The sequence below is a fragment of the Zalophus californianus genome, chromosome 6, assembly GCF_009762305.2.
Source record: "Zalophus californianus isolate mZalCal1 chromosome 6, mZalCal1.pri.v2, whole genome shotgun sequence".
NCBI lineage: Eukaryota > Metazoa > Chordata > Mammalia > Carnivora > Otariidae > Zalophus > Zalophus californianus.
In genome coordinates this window covers 27,853,807-27,872,003 of record NC_045600.1, presented here as the reverse complement: position 1 = coordinate 27,872,003, position 18,197 = coordinate 27,853,807, and the positions used below count along the sequence as shown (strand labels likewise).

General features: G+C 42.7%; 1 protein-coding gene and 1 pseudogene across 3 annotated transcripts; both read left to right on the top strand.

The window, feature by feature from the left end:
• Positions 1-7,506: 7,506 nt before the first annotated feature.
• On the top strand, positions 7,507-17,663 carry ACOT6 (acyl-CoA thioesterase 6). Of its 3 annotated transcripts, none has more exons than XM_027571512.2 (5): positions 7,507-7,752; positions 11,013-11,095; positions 11,366-12,019; positions 15,221-15,423; positions 16,981-17,663. In XM_027571512.2, the coding sequence occupies exons 3-5, from the start codon at positions 11,563-11,565 to the stop codon at positions 17,584-17,586; spliced, it is 1,266 nt and encodes a 421-aa protein (XP_027427313.1). In that variant the 5' UTR covers positions 7,507-7,752; positions 11,013-11,095; positions 11,366-11,562; the 3' UTR covers positions 17,587-17,663. The 3 variants fall into 3 exon arrangements, with proteins under 3 accessions (XP_027427313.1, XP_035584064.1, XP_035584063.1); XM_035728171.1 differs by having other exon boundaries at positions 11,363-12,019; XM_035728170.1 differs by having other exon boundaries at positions 11,013-12,019.
• LOC113909877 lies at positions 13,719-14,584 on the top strand (annotated as a pseudogene).
• Positions 17,664-18,197: the final 534 nt, after the last annotated feature.

Sequence of the window (18,197 nt, the reverse complement as noted above, 5' to 3'; positions counted from 1 at the left end):
TGACCTAGTCTTGGAAGCTACATAGCATCACTCTTGCCATACTCTAGTGGTCAAGGCAGTCCCAAAGCCCCACCCAAGTTCAAGGAGAACATAGAGTACACCTCTTAAAAGGAGAGTGGCAAGGTTCTAGAAGAATATAGGATGGGAAACATTGTAATCGTTTTTTGAAAATCTGCCTTCTGTCCACAGTGGTTCACATTCCTCCCATAGTTAGAATACACCCGTCCCTCTTTCAAGGCTCCTCAAAAATCTCATTCCATTCTAGTGTCATGCTCAGGCTCAAGGTCTAAGATTGCATCATCTGTATAACATCTAGGTACAGATGAGGCTCCTCAGGTATAGTTCCTTGGGTATAGCTCCTCAAGTATCATTTTCAAAGTGAAAACCTGTGAACTAAAGCAACAACTACACACACACACACACAGAATACAAGGGTGGGATAGGTGTAAGATAACTTACATTCTTGTTCAAAAATGGGGGAAGTGGGGGCACCCAGGTGGCTCAGTTGTTAAGTGTCTGCCTTCAGCTCAGGTCACGATCCCAGGGTCCTGGGATTGAGCCACACATTGGGCTCTCTGCTCCGCAGGAAGCCTGCTTCTCCCTCTCCTACTCCCCCTGCTTGTGTTCCCTCTCTTGCTGTGTCTCTGTCAAATAATAAAATCTTTAAAAAAAAAAATGGAAGTGGGAGGCACACAACAGTCACTGGCCCCTAGCAATTCTGAAATCCAGCTGAGAACATTTTGCCAATTCTGTGGTGCCCATTAACTCTCTGTAAGTTGTTCTCTGTAGCTCTTGGTTCTGCCCTCTGAGTTAAAACCTTTATTTTCCATTAAAAAAAAAAACTGAGTAACAACAAAACCTCCTCCGTCAGCTTCCTAGATGAAAAAGATCAGGAGTCCAAAGTTCTTTTCTTCTCTGCACTCTTTCTATTTTAGTTCAAATTTATACTGCTACTAGAACAATTCTCTTAAGAACTATGTGGGTTTTCTAAAAACCTTAGTGAGGTTCACTTTATAAAACACACCACTATAAATCTATTTGAGGCAAGACATTCTCTACCTGGGGCTCCCTGTGAGTATGCTGAGGGTAATACCCTTAAGATTCTTAGAATCTATTATTTAATAGATAGGATCTGCTGGGGACACCTTAAAATCTTCAGAGGGCCTTCTCTCTGTCTGAAATGTTCTATGAAGCACTACCTTGAATCTTTCTGAGGTCTTTACAAAGTATCCCCCACAGACCCACTCTGGATTTGACTTTGGTCTGAGGTCCTGTCTTAATTAAAGTCTAATTTACCATATGGGGAGGCTGGGAAAGAGAAATAGTATTGTTGTCAAACTTGGCAAGTCCTGGTTCCTTCACATGTAACAGTTCATTCTTTGATTCTTTTTCTTGCACTTTATCATAGGCAGCAGAAGCCAGATGGCACTATCAGTACTCTGCTGGGAAATCCCCTCAGCCAGATTATTGAATTCATTTAGGTATATTTTCCATTTTTCACATGACTGCCAAGTGTCAGTGTTGCCTTCAGCTTCCAGTAAGTTTTTATTGCTTTCCTTTAGGCCCTCAGTAATAGCCTCCATGGGGTCCTTTAGGCTTTCACTAACAGTCTCCTTGAAGCCCTTGCAGCTTCCACCTGCCACCTAGTCCTAAAGGCAACTGTGATTCCTGTGTAAATGGGCAGGTCCAGAGACTGCTTGAGTTTTCTCACAGCATGGTATCTGACTTTCAAGAATGAATGTCCCAAGAAAGGATGGCAGAAATACATGGCATTTTTTATGACCTAGCTCTGGAAGTCACATAGCATCACTTCAACTGTACTCCATTGTTTGAGGGTAAACACAAAGACATCAGGTGCAAGGAAAGTGGCTATAGACTCTTATCTCCTGATAAGGAAATTGCAAGATTCCTAGAAGAGCATCTGAGATGGGAGTTGTTTTTGCAGTGATCTTGGCAATCTGTCCACGGAATTGTTTGTTGAACTGCTGAAGAGAAAACTGCTGAAGAGAAAAGAAAGCTGAAAGAGAAAAGAAAGCTGCTGAAAAGAAAGCTAAAGATTAAAAAAACCTTACCTTCAAAGGAACAACAATAAATCTAACAACTGACTTAAAAACAGCAATAATGGAAATGGCAAACCACTGGAATGATACCTTCAAGGTGTTGACAGAAAATATGTGACAACCTAGAAGCCTATACTAGCCAGAGAGATACTTAAATATGAAAGCATTTATTTTTCATAAAGGTTATTGAAAAAAATTAATGAAATCAGAATAAAGTCATTTTCAAAGAAATATAAATTGAGATAATATAGCATATCTGCAATAAAGGAAAAACTAAAGAGTATTCTTCAAGCACAAAGAAAAGATTCCAGGGGAGACCACGTAGATGAAGGAAGAAATGGAATATAATGAAGAGGTTAAATATGTAGAGAAATCTAAATAATTTTTTTTAAAGATTTTATTTATTTGAGAGAGAGAGAGCGCACAAGTGGGGGTGGGCAGGGAGAGGGAGAAGTAGGCTCCCCGCTGAGCAGGGAGCCCAACAAAGGGCTCAATCCCAGGACCCCAGGACCATGACCTGAGCCAAAGGCACTCTTAAACAATGGAGCCACCCAGGTGCCCCAATAAATATTTACAAATAATATACTATGGAGTTTAAAATACACAGAGGATTAAATTGCCTATGTAAGAAGGAAATAAGTGGAGTGGAAATGTTGTAAGATCACTGCATTTTTCACAAGGTGGTAAAAATATTAATTTTTATTTAATGTTAATAAAGTTATTACCATAAGCTAATACAGGAAATAAATGGAATAATTTTTATATAAAGTTTTTATTATTCAGAGAGAGCGAGCACACATGAGTGGGGGAGGGGCAGAGGGAAAGGGAGAGATTCTCAACCAGACTCCATGCTGAGCACAGAGCCCCATGTGGGACTTGATCCCATGATCCTGAGATCATGACCTGAGCTAAAATCAAGAGTTGGCCGCTTAACCAATTGAGCCACCAGGTCATCCTGAATAATTTTTAAAAAGCTGAAAGAAGATAAAAAATATAGAATAAGCAGGTAGAAAATAATAATTTAAACTCAGATAGATCAGTAGTTACATTAAATGTAAATGGACTATACATTCCAGTAAAGAACAAAATATCAGATTGATTTTCCTAGTATGTTCAATTTTCTGCTCTAAAAAATGGGTTTAGATCATATATAGTATTGATTTCCTATCAGAGAGTAAGAGATGGACACCTTAACCTCAAGTGAGAGTAGGTATATGTACTGAGTATAAAGTAAATGTATAAAATAACAGAATTATGACAGTTAAACCTTGTTCTAAGAATTTGTCATCGATGAATAATGAAATAAAATCTTACTGAGAATTAAAGTCAGTTTAACCAATCTGTTTAAACTCTATCTCCTATATATATTCAAAATGGATTCATATTAGGTATTAATTATATAGCATTTACTTTGTCAAGGTGAAATAAACCTGCTGAGTACCTTGTTGAAAGGAACTCCAAAAGAAACAGAAAAGCTTTTATTTTCTGTTGTTGCCTTCAGTCATTCAACTTCACTCAACAAATATTTATTGGAAACCTGCTACGTGGGAGGCAATGTTCTAAGCTTCTGGCACAGATGAACAAAGATAACAAAGTCTTTGCTGTCAAGAGCATTTATTCTAGTTGGGAAGTGAGAAAATGATAAATGCTGTGAAGAATAAAAAAAATATTAGAGCATGATGAGAAAGGTGATATTTTAAATAGACTGGTGAAGGAAGATGTATTTGAATAGGTAGTCTTTGAGTAGAGACCTGCCTGGAGGATGAGGGAGTGAGTCAAACTTCAGGCTGAGGGAATTTAAATAGGCAATGCTTCTGAATAGTCATCTCCCCAAAGAAAATATACAAATTGCCAATAAGCACATGAGAAGATGCTCAGTATCATTAGGAAAATACAAATTAAAGCCACAATGAGGGGCGCCTGCGTAGCTCAGTTGGTTAAGCATCCGCCTTCAGCTCAGGTTATGATCTCAGGGTCCTGGGATCAAGCCCCACATCAGGCTCTCTGCTCAGTGGGGAGTCGGCTTCTTCCTCTCCCTCTGTGATCTCTCTGGCTCTCACTCTCTCTCAATTAAATAAATAAAATCTTTTAAAAAACAAAACAAAACAAAAACAAATTAAAGCCACAATGAGATACCACTTCTCACCACTAGAATTGCTATAATGAAAAAGACAGAGGGATAACTGGCTGGCTCAGTCAGTAAAGCATGTGACTCCTGGTCTTGGGGTTGTGAGTTTGAGCCCCATGTTGGGCGTGGAGCCTACTTAAAAAAAAAAAAAGATAAAAACAAGTGTTGGTGAGGATGTGGAAAAACTGGGTACAGGGTTTCCTTTTGGGGTGATAAAATGGTTCTTGAATTAGTGGTGGTGGTGGTTGCACAACCTTGTGAATATACTAAAACCACTGAATTGTACACTTTAAATAAGTGAGTTGTATGGTATGTAAATTAAATCATACTACATAAAGATGTTTTTCTTTTAAGTAGAATACACTCATAATATTTGCTTTCAGCTAAATAAAAACTTAACTTTGATCAAGTAAAAAAAGTAAATGTTTTATGTAAGATTCAAAAATTGGTAAAAGTAAAAAATATATTGTTAAACTCACAACCCTGAGATCAAGAGTCACATGCTCTATTGACTGAGCCAACCAGGTGCCCCTACATCTTCCCATTTTACTTTAAGATTTTATTTTCAAGTAATCTCTACACCCCAAGTGGGGCTCAAACTCACAACCCCGAGATTCAAGAGTTGCATGCTCTACCAACCAAGATAGCCAGGCACCCATCTTCCCATTTTAATTTCATAAATACATGAATGGGTGGTGCTCTTGATACAGAATGGTTCTCTTGTCTTATGATGCTGTTCTCTACTAACTTGCATACACACACACACACACACACACACACACACACTATGTATATATATATATACACATAAACATATATATGATACAATATCTTGCCCATTACAATTTCAGACCTTTAGATTTTATTTTAAAAATATTTTCCAATACTTAATTGATTTGAGAGAGAGGGAGAGAGAATGAGAGAGAATGAGAGAGAGAGAGAGAGCACGAGCAGGGGGAGGGACAGAGGGAGAAGCAGACTCCCCGCTGAGCAGGGAGCCTGACGTGGCTCGATCTCAGAACCCTGGGATCATGACCCGAGCTAAAGGCAGACACTTAACCAACTGAGCCACCCAGGTGCCCCAACACCATTAAATTTTAATCACATAAAGAGATGAGAAGGGACGACGGGGTTCTTCAGAAGGAGTGTCTCCCATATTATGCCATCCCTTCTAAGATCTTCACCGATCACAGAAATGCCAATCAGTGTCTATATATCTACCTCACTTCATGCTCAGAAAGAAATGAAAAGGCTTTGGTCTACTCTAAAGTGAACTAACTATATATAATCTGCAAGAAAGTATCAATTTTTTTCTTGGATTTTCTTCATAATCCCAGGATTCTGACTATAGCTTTTATTTGGTATGGCCAAAGCCTGGAGCTATATGAGCTTTGGCATTGGTTAAAGTAAATATTGCATAGTCACTGTGTATCCTAAGCCAATATTGATGTTTCTACTAGTTCCTAATAGTTCTTGCTGGTAGGTCCAAGTTTTTACACATTGTTCTTGATGATTTGAGCATAAGACATTCTTCTAAGACCTAGCAAATGCCATTCAGTTTATCCAAGGATATTATCACCTCCTAGACAAGTTCAAGGTCCTATGGTAGAGATTCCAGATGTCCTAATTAGAGACCACACTCAAGATATGAAAGACCACCAGTGGAAACAATGCTATGTAGTCTAAATCTATGTAGTCCATTGGGTAGGGCAGAATTAGTTTGTGCAGCTGGAGGAAACACTGACAGGACATTGGGCAGGAAAGACAATTCCAGTTAGCAGGACCTGAGTCTGACTGATACTGACAATATTATAATAGAAAATTGTGATATCATAAGAAGAAAGTCTATCTGGGGAGAAGATTTGGAGTTTAAAGCTTAGGGTAAAAAGATGAGGGGATGAGAGCACTGTCTTCTGGCTGTTTTTCCTGGGCTTTCAAGAAATCAGAACAGGCAGGGAGCATTCAGCTGGTCTCTCCCCAGACCAGATTCTCTGACTTTTCTTCTCAGGATGTTGAAGGGCAAATTTATTTAGTCCTCCAGAGATCACCGCAAACTTACCCAGTAATAGAGGTAAAGGAAGAACATTTCCAAGGGCCAATGAATAGACACACTATTGGGAAGAGACCCAATGACTCACCAGAAATCCAGCTCTCACTATAATATACAACCAGACTTCTGGAAAATCTATGTTGGTTACTAGGATCATAGGATAAAGGCAGAGGACATTCAGATTGACCAGGTTGAATTGGGGGAGAGGGGGTCTCACAGTGAGCACTCTCCTCTGAATATGATGTTCCAAGAGTTAGATGCTGTTTCTGTGTTTGATGAGATTATGGAGATTACCATGATCCTTCGTATGCGATGTTAGAGGACAACTGCAGTCTTGGAGAATTATAACAGAAGGAATCAGGAATGATGAAAGAGGCCATCTGAATCAGCCTGAGACAGGCTGCCCCAGGTGCCCAAATAATCTGCTTTTCACTAAATGCAAAGAAACTGGCATTCCTATTTTCTCAAAGATTTACATCCTGCTCTTCCAAATAGTTAGAAGCAGAGCTATTGCAGGGCATGGATGGTGTTGGTGGTGAATAGCTGGAGAACTGGGCAAATAGAAAATGTATTTCTGTGGGGTGCCCAGCTGGCTCAGTAGGTAGAGCATGCAACTCTTGGGATTGTAAGTTTGAGCCTGATGTTGGGTGTAGAGATTACTTAAAAATAAAATCCTTTAAGGGCTGGCTTAGTCAGTTAAGCATCTGCCTTCGGCTCAAGTCATGATCCCAGAGTCCTGGGATCCAGTCCCACATCTGGCTCCCTGCTCAGGGGGGAGTCTGCTTCTCCCTCTACCCCACACCCCTGCTCATGATATCTCTCTCTCTCTCACGCTCTCTCTCTCTCTCAAATAAAAATCTTAAAAAAATAAAATCACTTAAAGAATGTATTTTTGTGAACTAGTGTTTCATTCTGTTCATACAACTGTTTCTTTGTCAAACTATCTGGTTATTGCTTACTAGTGATTTAATGAAATTACAACAGTAAGTAATGTAGCACCTGAAAGAGTTAATCTCTCAAACTCCCCAGTGACAGTTGCCACTAGGGCAACATTCCTGGCAAACACTCAACATAACTTCTGTAATTCAAAGTTCTGGAAACTGAGCCAAGAGCAGGCTCACCAGGCTAAGAATAAAGCTGTTTTTGTATCCAGACAGCAAGTACCTATTTTGAAAACCATGCTTTCCATTTAATCTCTCTGAATGTAGAGAACTTTTCCTTAAACTCTAAGAACAAGGCCCCTCAAAGGGAGAGACATGTGGCCCTGATGTCCTTTCTCTCTAGACCTGTTACAATATCAGATTCCTCTGGAGAAATCATATGCCTGAGTCCAGACGCTTTGGACAAGGGAAATTTCAAGTATTTCAGGGGATTTAGATACAGGATCAGAGATAATGCAAATTCTTGGAAACCTCAATCAAATGGGAAAGACTAAATGTTCAAGGATATGGACGAGGAAGAGCCTGAGGTGGACAGGTTTTCCTAACGCCAAAGTGGGACACAGAAGATCAAAGGTATTCTTTTTGGTGATTTCATCAGTCCCTAATACTGTTCTCTGTTGTTTAAACCTTTTATTTTGAAATAATTTTAGACCCACAGAAATGTTACAAAACTCGTACAGGTTTCCCTATACCATTCCTCCCCTTTCCTTAATGTTAGCACCTTACATAACCATACCACAAATATAGAAGTCAGGAAGTGAACATTGATAGAATACTATGTAACCATGAGAGTATTATTGCAATTAAGTTACTGCTATCTTGGAGAAAGGACTTACTCAAATGGGATGTTTACTGGCTGCTAAAAAATGGAAATGTGGAGCTCTCTTGTCCCACCAAAACTGTAAACAGGAAATAGTACCAGGCCAGATATGAGTGAAATCATGATCATAGCTGATACTGGGGTAACTGGGAATCCATTCCCACTTCTAACCTTTTCCCCTTCAACTCTCAGTTGGGTTATTGGAAAAATAGATGGATCTCAGATGTCAATTGAGGATTACAGAAAACTAATGTAATAAATCTGTAACTGTTTTTCTATAGGAAGATCTTTCTAAATCATCCCTGACTGCGGGGCGCCTGGGTGGCTCAGTTGATTAAGCGTCTGCCTTTGGCTCAGGTCATGATCCCAGGGTCCTGGGATTGAGTGAGCCCACATTTGGGCTCCCTGCTCAGGAGGGAGTCTGCTTCTCCCTCTCCCTCTGCCTGCTGCTCTGCTTGCTTGTGCTGTCAAATAAATAAATAAAATCTTAAAAAAAAATCATCCCCATGGGTGCCTGGGTGACTAGGTTGTTAAGCATCTGCCTTTGGCTCAGGTCATGATCCCAGGGTCCTGGGATCGAGCCCCGCATCAGGCTCTCTGCTTGGTGGGAAGCCTGCTTTTCCCTCTCCCACTGTTCTCTCTCGCTTGCTGTATCTCTCTCTCTGTCAAATAAATAAAATCTTTTTTAAAAAATCATCCTTGATTGGTATCCTTTTATTGATCTTACTAGGGCACTGTTTTTAATCCCAATACTTTTTTAACGTATTAGACATCAACATTTTGCCGTCACTTGGTGGCCAGTGATTTACCTTTACAGTCTTGCCTCCAAGATATTTCAACTCTCTAACATTTGACATAATCTGTTAAGGTGATATTTAAACAGGTGTCCTAAGCCTAATTCAGATAGTGAAATTACTCATTTTATTGATAGCCTACTGGTCAGGTGACACTGAAGTAACTTTCTGAAGTTCAGCCTTTCCATATTGAATTTATAACTAAAAGTCAGCGGGCTACTATGCATGGAAAAGGTCAGGGGCCTTCTCAGACAGAAACCCTTCTGGGAGTGTAATTATCTGGGGGTAACCAGAGAGATTCTATATCAGGCAAATGTTATCCATAAAGTCCCTACCCCTAAAATAGGGACACAAAAATTAATTTTTATGTTTAATATTGGAGATAGTATGCTACATATCTGGGTTTTAAGCTACAACTACTTCATCAAGTCACTAGACAAACATTAGAATTTGTATGAAGCCACCCCCCTTTCTTATAGCAACTGATTCTTTTTCAGATTATGGGCAACCTAGCCTGGCAGTTGGCCTCTAAAGTACCTATTTCTTCCATAGAGTTCCTAAGTGCAGAATTCCCCACAGGAAGGCATTTTGAATGGCCCAGCCTCTCCTCCCCCCCCTTTTTTTAAAGATTTTATTCATCCATTTGACAGAGACATAGAAGAGAGCACGCACAAGCAGGGGAATGGCAGAGGAAGAGGGAGAAGCAGGCTCCCCGCTGAGCAGGGAGCCTAATGTGGGGCTCGATCCCAGGACCCCCAAGGCCTCCCTCTTAGTTGCTCTTCCCTCATGTGCCATTTCTGTGCCTCTTCACAGCAACCTAGGTATCAGGGAAGGCAGAGGGAGAAGCCACCTTTTTCTTTGCCTTTCTGAAATCTGAGTGCAGATTTCATTTTTTAAATTTCTTTTTTTTCTTTTTCTCTCTTTCTTTGGGCAGGCAGCAGAGGGAGAGGGAAAATCTCAAGCAGGCTCCACACCCAGCACAGAGCCTGATGTGTGGGTCGATCTCATGACCCTGAGATCATGACCTGAGCTGAAATCAAGAGTTACTTAACCTGTTAAGTCACCCAGGCACCCTGAGTGCAAATGTCAACTGTGCTGGTGGCTGCAGTAGCCCAGGTAAATTCTTTGTAAGCTGAGTGTTCCCAGATTGAGCACAGCCTGCAACACTTTATTTTTTACTTTTTAAAAGATTTTATTTATTTATTTGAGAGAGAGAGAGAGAGCACGAAGAGGGAGAGGGAGAAGCAAACCTCCTGCTGAGCAGAGAGCCCAATCCAGGGCTCAATCCCAGGACGCTAGGATCATGACCCGAGCCGAAGGCAGATGCTTAACCGACTGAGCCACCCAGGTGCCCCAGCCTGCAACACTTTACACAACAGGTATTTTAAATACCCAACAGCAGTTACTTCAGGAGGTAGAGCTGTCAAAGCTCACTGAAATTCTGAGATCTGGGACCTAGTCTGCCTTCTTTTTGTTCAGTTTAGAAATATGTACTGAGCTTCCACTTGCTGGGCATCTTCTGTGTGTTCCATCCATCTTGTTGTGTAACCAAGTAGGCTGAGCTGAAGGGTCAAGTTCAGCTAAAGAAAGGCACCAGCAAAAATGTGAAGGGCCAAGAGGAGAGTGAGGTCAAGGTATTTATTCCCTCCCCACTCCTCCTACCACACCACGGATTGCCTTCCTCACACCACCATGGCTACCAGCCTCCTGCCAGGCAGCCCTCTGCCCTTGAGCCTTCAGGGTCCAAGGTTGTGCACCCAACCTTGTTTGTTTTTTGACTTGCCAATGCCTTTGTAAATAGTCCCTTTATGAAACTCTCCACAAATTACCCAATTGGAAAGTGCCCCTTGTTTCCTGCCACAACTCTGACACAACAACACTGACACTGCCAGTGACCAGATTTGTGAACTGAAAAGCAAAACTCTTGGGGCGCCTTGGTGGCACAGTGGTTAAGCGTCTGCCTTTTTGGCTAGGGTCGTGATCCCAGGGTTCTGGGATCTAGCCCCGCATAGAGCCCCGCATCGGGCTCCTTGCTAGTTGGGAAGCCTCCTTCTCCCTCTGCTTGCCATTTCCCCTGCTTGTGCTCTCTCTCTCAAATAATAAAAATATTAAGTCTTAAGAAAAGCAAAACTCTTACTGAGCACCTGCTATATAGTTTTATCAGTGCGGTGTTTTTACCTATGTTGGCCAATGTAATCATCACAATATGCCTTTTACAGACAAGGAGACTGGATTCAGAGACTTAATTACATATCTTGCTAAGGATCACCAGGCTATTGCGCAGGATCGGACTGGAATTCAGGTAGATCTCACTCCATAAACATCTACCTGCTCTGAAGGCCACCCTTGGTACCCTTAGCTTTAGGGAAAAGGCTCGGTAAAGGACTGAGGCAGGGGAAGGATTAGGCTGTTTCCCCACTGATCATCTGAATCACAATCACCTGGGATGCTTTATAAAATTTGAGATTCTTGGAACTGCCAGTATCTTTCCCAATCTCAGCAGTCTCTGTACCTCTATTTCACACTCACTGCGCTGGATTGCTGAATTAATAATGAACTCTTATTTTAGCAGCTATTTTCTTCCGATCAGACGCTACTGGATTTGCACAAACACTAAGAGACCTCACACATTGGCTTAGAGGGTCTCACGTGAGTCCAAAAGAAGAAGCGCAAAGGTTCCAACTACTATTGCTTCCCAGGGAGGTGGAGGCGCGCCTGGCTGGACACGTGACCGGGGAGGGCTGACTCCCCTGTTCCGCAGAAATCGAGATGGCGGCGACGGTGATCCTGCAGCCCGCGGGCCGCTGCAGCTGGGACGAGCCCGTGCGCATCGCCGTGCGCGGCCTGGCCCCGCGACAGCCCGTCACGCTGCGCGCGTCCCTGCGCGACGAGAAGGGCGCGCTCTTCCGGGCCCAGGCGCGGTACCAAGCCGACGCCGGCGGCCTTCTGGACCTGGAGCGCGCGCCCGCGCTGGGCGGCAGCTTTACGGGACTCGAGCCCATGGGGCTGCTCTGGGCCCTGGAGCCCGAGAAAGCCCTGGTGCGGTTTGTGAAGCGGGACGTGCAGACGCCCTTCGCGGTGGAGCTGGAGGTGCTCGACGGCCACGAGCCGGACGCCGGGCGCGTCCTGGGCAGGGCGGTGCACGAGCGCGACTTCCTGCGGCCGGGCGTGCGGCGGGAGCCGGTGCGCGCTGGCCGGGTGCGCGCCACGCTCTTCCTGCCCCCAGGTGAGCGCCCCGGGTCCCAGGCTGTTAGGGAGAACCAGGTGGAGTCGTCCCGGGACCCTGGGCAGCCTCTTGCCTGGCGCGGGAACCACGTGGTTGTGGAACTTTCCTAAGCTCATCCCCGCACTCCAGAGCCTATCATGGATTCTGGATAGACGTTTTTCCTCTTTAAGTTCATGGCACTTCCTAGAGTCACTACCACTCCTTAGCTGTATGCTAAAGAGTGCATTTATTTCAAGTGCCCGCCAGGCGGCTGTGTCAGATACCAGTATTAGGTAATGACTTAAGCTGCTTTGCCTCTTTTCACATGGAACTTCCAAGGAAGCTAAAACCCACAGATAGAGGCAGTGCTCCATAATCCTAAAAAACAAACTGATGGTCACCTTCTCCCATCATAAACTGTCAGTGATTTTTTTTTTTAAGATTGTATTTATTTTTGAGAGAGAGAGTGGGCACAAGCAGGGGGGAGGGGCAGAGGGAGAAGCAGACTCCCTGCTGAGCAGGACCCTGGGATCATGACGTGAGCTGAAGGCAGACCCTTAACCGAGGGAGCCACCCAGGCATCCCTGGCAGTGATTCTTAATCTCGGTTGATTTTCCCCCACCCCAGGGGACATTTGGCAATATCTGGAGACATTTTTGGTTCTCACAACTGAAGGGTGGGGGGTATTATTGGCATCTAGTGAGTAGAGGCCAGAGATGTTGGTAAACGTTCACAATGCACAGGGCAGCCCACACAACAAAGAAATATCTTACTCAAAATGTCTATAGTGCTGAGATTGAGAAACCCTAGTCTAAGTAAAAAGGTGCTTACTAGGTAAAAGGGGCCTGGAAACAAGACCCTTGACCCAACTCTTAACAACCAAATTCCTGGTTGAAACCCCTCCTATATAGAAATGCTGGAGTTGCCACATCTCACAGAATCCCTAAACAATTCTGTTATTCTCCAGAACAAGAGCACCTGCTTTATTCTTACAGCTCGTCAGCAATTCCCAACCTTAACTAGTGGCTGCACACTCAACTGTGAACTCCTGCGGCTGCGATCAGATTTAACACATCTCTGTATATCTATATTCCTAGAGGCTTGCCCAGGGATATAGTAGGAGCTCAATAAATCATACCGACTGATTCAGTAAGAATCCCCCAGGAGCACCTGGGTGGCTCAGTTGGTTAAGTGACCACCTCTTTGATTTCAGGTCAGGTCGTGATCTCAGGGTCCTGGGATGGAGGGAGCCCCGTCTCGGGCTCTGCACTCAGCAGGGCGCCTGCCTGAGATTCTCTCCCTCTCCGTCTGCCCCTTCCCCTGTCCCCTCACATGAGCACTTGCTCACTCTCTCAAATAAATAAAAGCTTTAAAAAAAAAACATTTAAAAAGAATCTCCCCCCAAAAAACCTTTCACCGCCCATCACGGTATCTGATACTCCAGTCAAGTCAATCTTCTGTTAACTATTTCAGTGTCTACTATGTGGTCTATTTAAAAATTGTTTTCTGGGCGCCTGGGTGGCTCAGATGGTTAAGCGTCTGCCTTCGGCTCAGGTCATGATCCCAGAGTCCTGGGATCGAGTCCTGCATCAGGCTCCCTGCTCGGTGGGGAGCCTGCTTCTCCCTCTGCCTCTCTCTCTCTCTGTCTCTCATGAATAAATAAATAAAATCTTTAAAAAATAAATAAATAAAAGTTGTTTTCTGTCTCAAAGGCTTTTGTAAATAATGTAGAAGAGTTCAGTCATTTAACAAATATGTATTAAGTCAAGGACCATGCTACATACTGGGATGGAATAGATAGCAAAGTTAGACACGGTCCTCACTGTACTTACAGCCTAATAAAGGACCCAGGTAACTATACTTGCACTTACAGATGTGGCAGGTGCTGTGATAGGGAGAAGGAGAGGGCCAGGGTGTTGGTGGGAACATATAAAAGGCTATCTGGCCGCTCACCCTCTGACCCGCGGCCAAAAGCCAGTGCATTCTGCACCCCCCAACCATGCCCGCGGGCATGTCCTGGGCCACCTATCTGAAAATGTTCGCTGCCAGCCTCCTGACCATGTGTGCCGGGGCCAAAGCGGTGCACAGGTACTACCAGCCGGACCTGACAATACCTGAAATTCCACCAAAGCCTGGAAACTCAAAACGGAGCTTTTGGGACTGAAAAAGAGACAACATGAACCTCAAATTTCTCAACAATAGAAACCTCAAAATACTTAACTCTGCCAAGAACTCCGTAAATAATATTATAAGTATTAAATATATATTTTTAAAGTTTATTGAGTCGAACTGGTTGTCTTTAAGCATCTAATGCAATGCTAACTGCAAGAGGTGCCCAGGTGTTAACTGATGCATTGAGATTTAATTATGGATTGACCAGTGTTTCTTGAAAACTGCCAAAGTTTATATCATCAGCTTTTTGAATGTATTTGAATAGATACTTAGTCTTGGATATCATGTGAGAAAGAATACAGTGTTTCCTGCCCTTATAATTCTGGTTTATGTCTCTGAATAAGCTTGACTATCATGACAAATGGGAATTATAAATTAACTATAATAAAAGTGTCATTGACAATGAAAAAAAAAGGCTATCTGATTCAACTCAACCTTGGGGGAGATCTGGGAATTCTTCTGGGAAGGGAGATATAAATTTAGGTTTGAAAACTGAGGGGTCAACGAGATCATAAAAACTAGAGAGGGGAAGAGACTAGTGTATACCACTTTCAGGAACCAACGAGAACAGCACATTTAGGGATGGTGTTATTTAAAGCTGGAGCAGAGAGTGCAAGGACATGCGGTGTACATCTAATAAACCCTTATGTATGTAGAACATTTTACAACTCTCAAAGTATTCTCAAATAGATTTTTTTTGAGGAAAATTTTGTGGGAAATGTACATTTCATCATGTGCTATTTCTAATTTGGTATAAATATATATGTGGTGTGTGTATATACACAACCATACATATACCATATATATGTATATGAAAATATGTGAAAAATTCTGGAGAAATAAATAATTTTGTTCCCCCTCCCTTCTCCCTGAAGGTCACTAAAGAAGAAAGAAGGAAAATTTTTTTTTAAAAAGGATCCTTTTTCCACTCACTCCCCCACCCCCAACCTTCCCTGCTTCAGAAACTTTTCTTTGCTGACTGCCAGAATCTGAAACTCGAGAATGTCTTTTGAGAGTCTAAAGCTCCTTATGATTTGTGGTGCTTTCTAGGTGCAGGACCCTTCCCTGGGATCATCGATCTATTTGGAAGTGGTGGTGGCCTTTGTGAATATAGGGCCAGCCTCCTGGCTGGACATGGTTTTGCTGTGCTTGCTTTGGCTTATTTCAGATTTGAAGACCTCCCTGAATATTTGGATGACATGCACCTGGAGTACTTTGAAGAAGCCGTAGACTTCATGCTGCAGCATCCAAGGGTGGGTTCTAGTGTTTGCCTGAATGCAGAGGATTGGGAATAGAGTGGACACAGGCCTGGATTCAAAAACCCTGCCGGGACATCAGGGGCTCAGAATATGTCACGAGACACCAAAGTTCCTTCAAAAGTTACTAGGATTATTATCTTCATTTCTACCCATCTCTCTCCAATTTCTTAAGACTCAACTGTTTATTTCCCTTTAATTCTTGACCATAATTCAAAGCACTCTACTAAAATGTTACTAACCTTAAATTCTGGTTCTCCATCTACCACCACATGGCCTTAGAATCCTGAACGGGGCAACTGCTTTCTCTGAGGTTCAGTTTTTCTCACTTATAAGGCTAATGTAAATGTATAGAGGAAAACATTTGACTATTAAGAGACATTTTTAGGACATTTGAATAGGGACTGTATTTGATGATACTAAGGAATCATTAATTTTGTTAAATGTGATAACGGTATTATGTTTTCATAGAGAGTTTTTATCTGAGACTGAAAAAAATAATCAAAACATTTTGGTTTGATTATAAATGGAATACATACTCTGCAACTATCTAGACTTAAAGCAACCCAAATATTCTAATGTTAAGTAATAAAATGTTTTATAAGTTCTATAGGATATTCTAATGCTGCCAGAATTCAGGGAATGGTCTCTTAGCAGAGCTGCTACAACCTAGATGATTTTGAACTGTGATTATTGGTTTATTAGAGGAGATAAGGCCCCAGGGAAAAAGAAGAGACCAGTATATACTCAGTTGTGCCTTTAGGCCTAGGCAAGAGGGGCTTCTGTCCTGGACTTTTTGTTTTAGATGGCCACATTCTGGCCTGCCTTTGGGCTTCATCCCTGCCCACAGGGTGAGGAATCCAAGGGACCCAGGGAATGTATCCACCTGGAATTCACGTGCCTTACACACACACACACACACACACACACATACACACACACACACCATGCCCTTGTGATGTGGAACCCCAGAATTCTTTGCCAAATAGCACTAATCCTGCTTCCAGGCTCTATGTCTCTTCTCTGGTCTATCAATGTGAATACACCTAGGCCTTCACCATGTAGGCTGGGGTATCCACATACATGTGTGAGAGGCCCCTCAAGGTAACATGATGGAACTGGGAATGGGAAAAGAAGGAAGGTGGACCAGGGACCAAGGACTGGGGCTGGCTCTCCCCCAGGCCACATTCCAGTACAGAACTTCAAGGACTCCCAAGCTTTCAAATTTTCTGTTATGGAGGTATATTTACCAAGGTGGGAGAAAAGAATATATTTAAAGAGTTTGTTCATTTGATTTATAACTTTTAAATATTTAGGTATGGGGTGTATGGGTCTCTGTGTGTACTCTTGACCCAGTCACCATAAATATTAGTGGAAGGCCTGTATACTAAGAAATCATTTGATTTGCTTATTAGAAGACACAGTTGAGCTTTGTGGATTGTTGCATAAGGAAAGAAAGTGAATGAAACTTAAGAAAGCTACCTAGAAAATATAAAATCACCATTTATGTCCTCCACTTACAAATTCTAAGCTTGTTCTGTTTCTCTTCTTCAGGTGAAAGGCCCTAATGTTGGGCTTCTTGGCTTCTCCAAAGGAGGTGACCTGTGTCTCTCCATGGCCTCTTTCTTAAAAGGTATCACTGCCACGGTACTTATCAATTCCTGTGTGGCCAACACAATAGTTGCTCTGCATTACAAGGATATGATTGTTCCCAGTCTTGGCAGTGACATAGGAAGATGTACAATTAATGAATCAGGACTTTGGAATTTTCTTGATATGTGGGACAATCCACTGGAGGAACGCAATCACCCAAGTATTATTCCACTGGAAAGGGCCCAAGGGCCCTTCCTGTTTATTGTTGGCATGGATGATCATAACTGGAGAAGTGACTTCTATGCTCAAATAGCCTCTGAACGGTTACAAGCCCATGGGAAAGACAGACCCCAGATAATCTACTACCCAGGAACTGGTCATTGTATTGAACCACCTTATTTTCCTCCTTGTAGAGCTTCTGTACATACATTGTTAAACCAAGCAGTATTCTATGGAGGTGAGCCAAAGGCTCAATCAAGGGCACAGGTAGATGCCTGGCAGCAAATTCAAACTTTCTTCCATAAACATCTCAATGGTAAAAAATCTGTCCAGTCCAGCAAAATATAACATTGTAATCATAGACCAGATACTATTAATAAAAATCTAATTCATACAACATGTGTTGGGTTTTCCAAAGCACATAGAAAACTTGTGGTAACAAAATAATTATCTCAGCTCCTTGTCAGGTCCTATTGGATTCCCAGGCTTTGCAACCCTCCTTTCTTTACTGCCACCCCTCTCTCCCCTGAACTTTACCTACCATATAGGCTTAACCCTGATCTTATCCATAGGATCCATCTTAACCTGAAATAGGAGAAATGTAAGAAGTGCCTACCCAACTCTCACTTGCTGACCTAGCTTTGACCTGTGTTCTGGTTGTGAAGACTGAGCTTCTGTATTGCTGAGAGTTTTTTTTTTTTTTTAAGATTTTATTTATTTATTTGAGAGAGAATGAGAGAGAGAGAGAGCACATGAGAGGAGGGAGGGTTAGAGGGAGAAGCAGACTCCCTGCTGAGCAGGGAGCCTGATGTGGGACTTGATCCCGGAACTCCAGGATCATGACCCGAGCCGAAGGCAGTCGCTCAACCAACTGAGCCACCCAGGCGCCCTGAGAGTTCCATATCCCCTTTGGACCCTAACTGACCATGTCTGAACCTTGGGAACATACCCACTTGAAT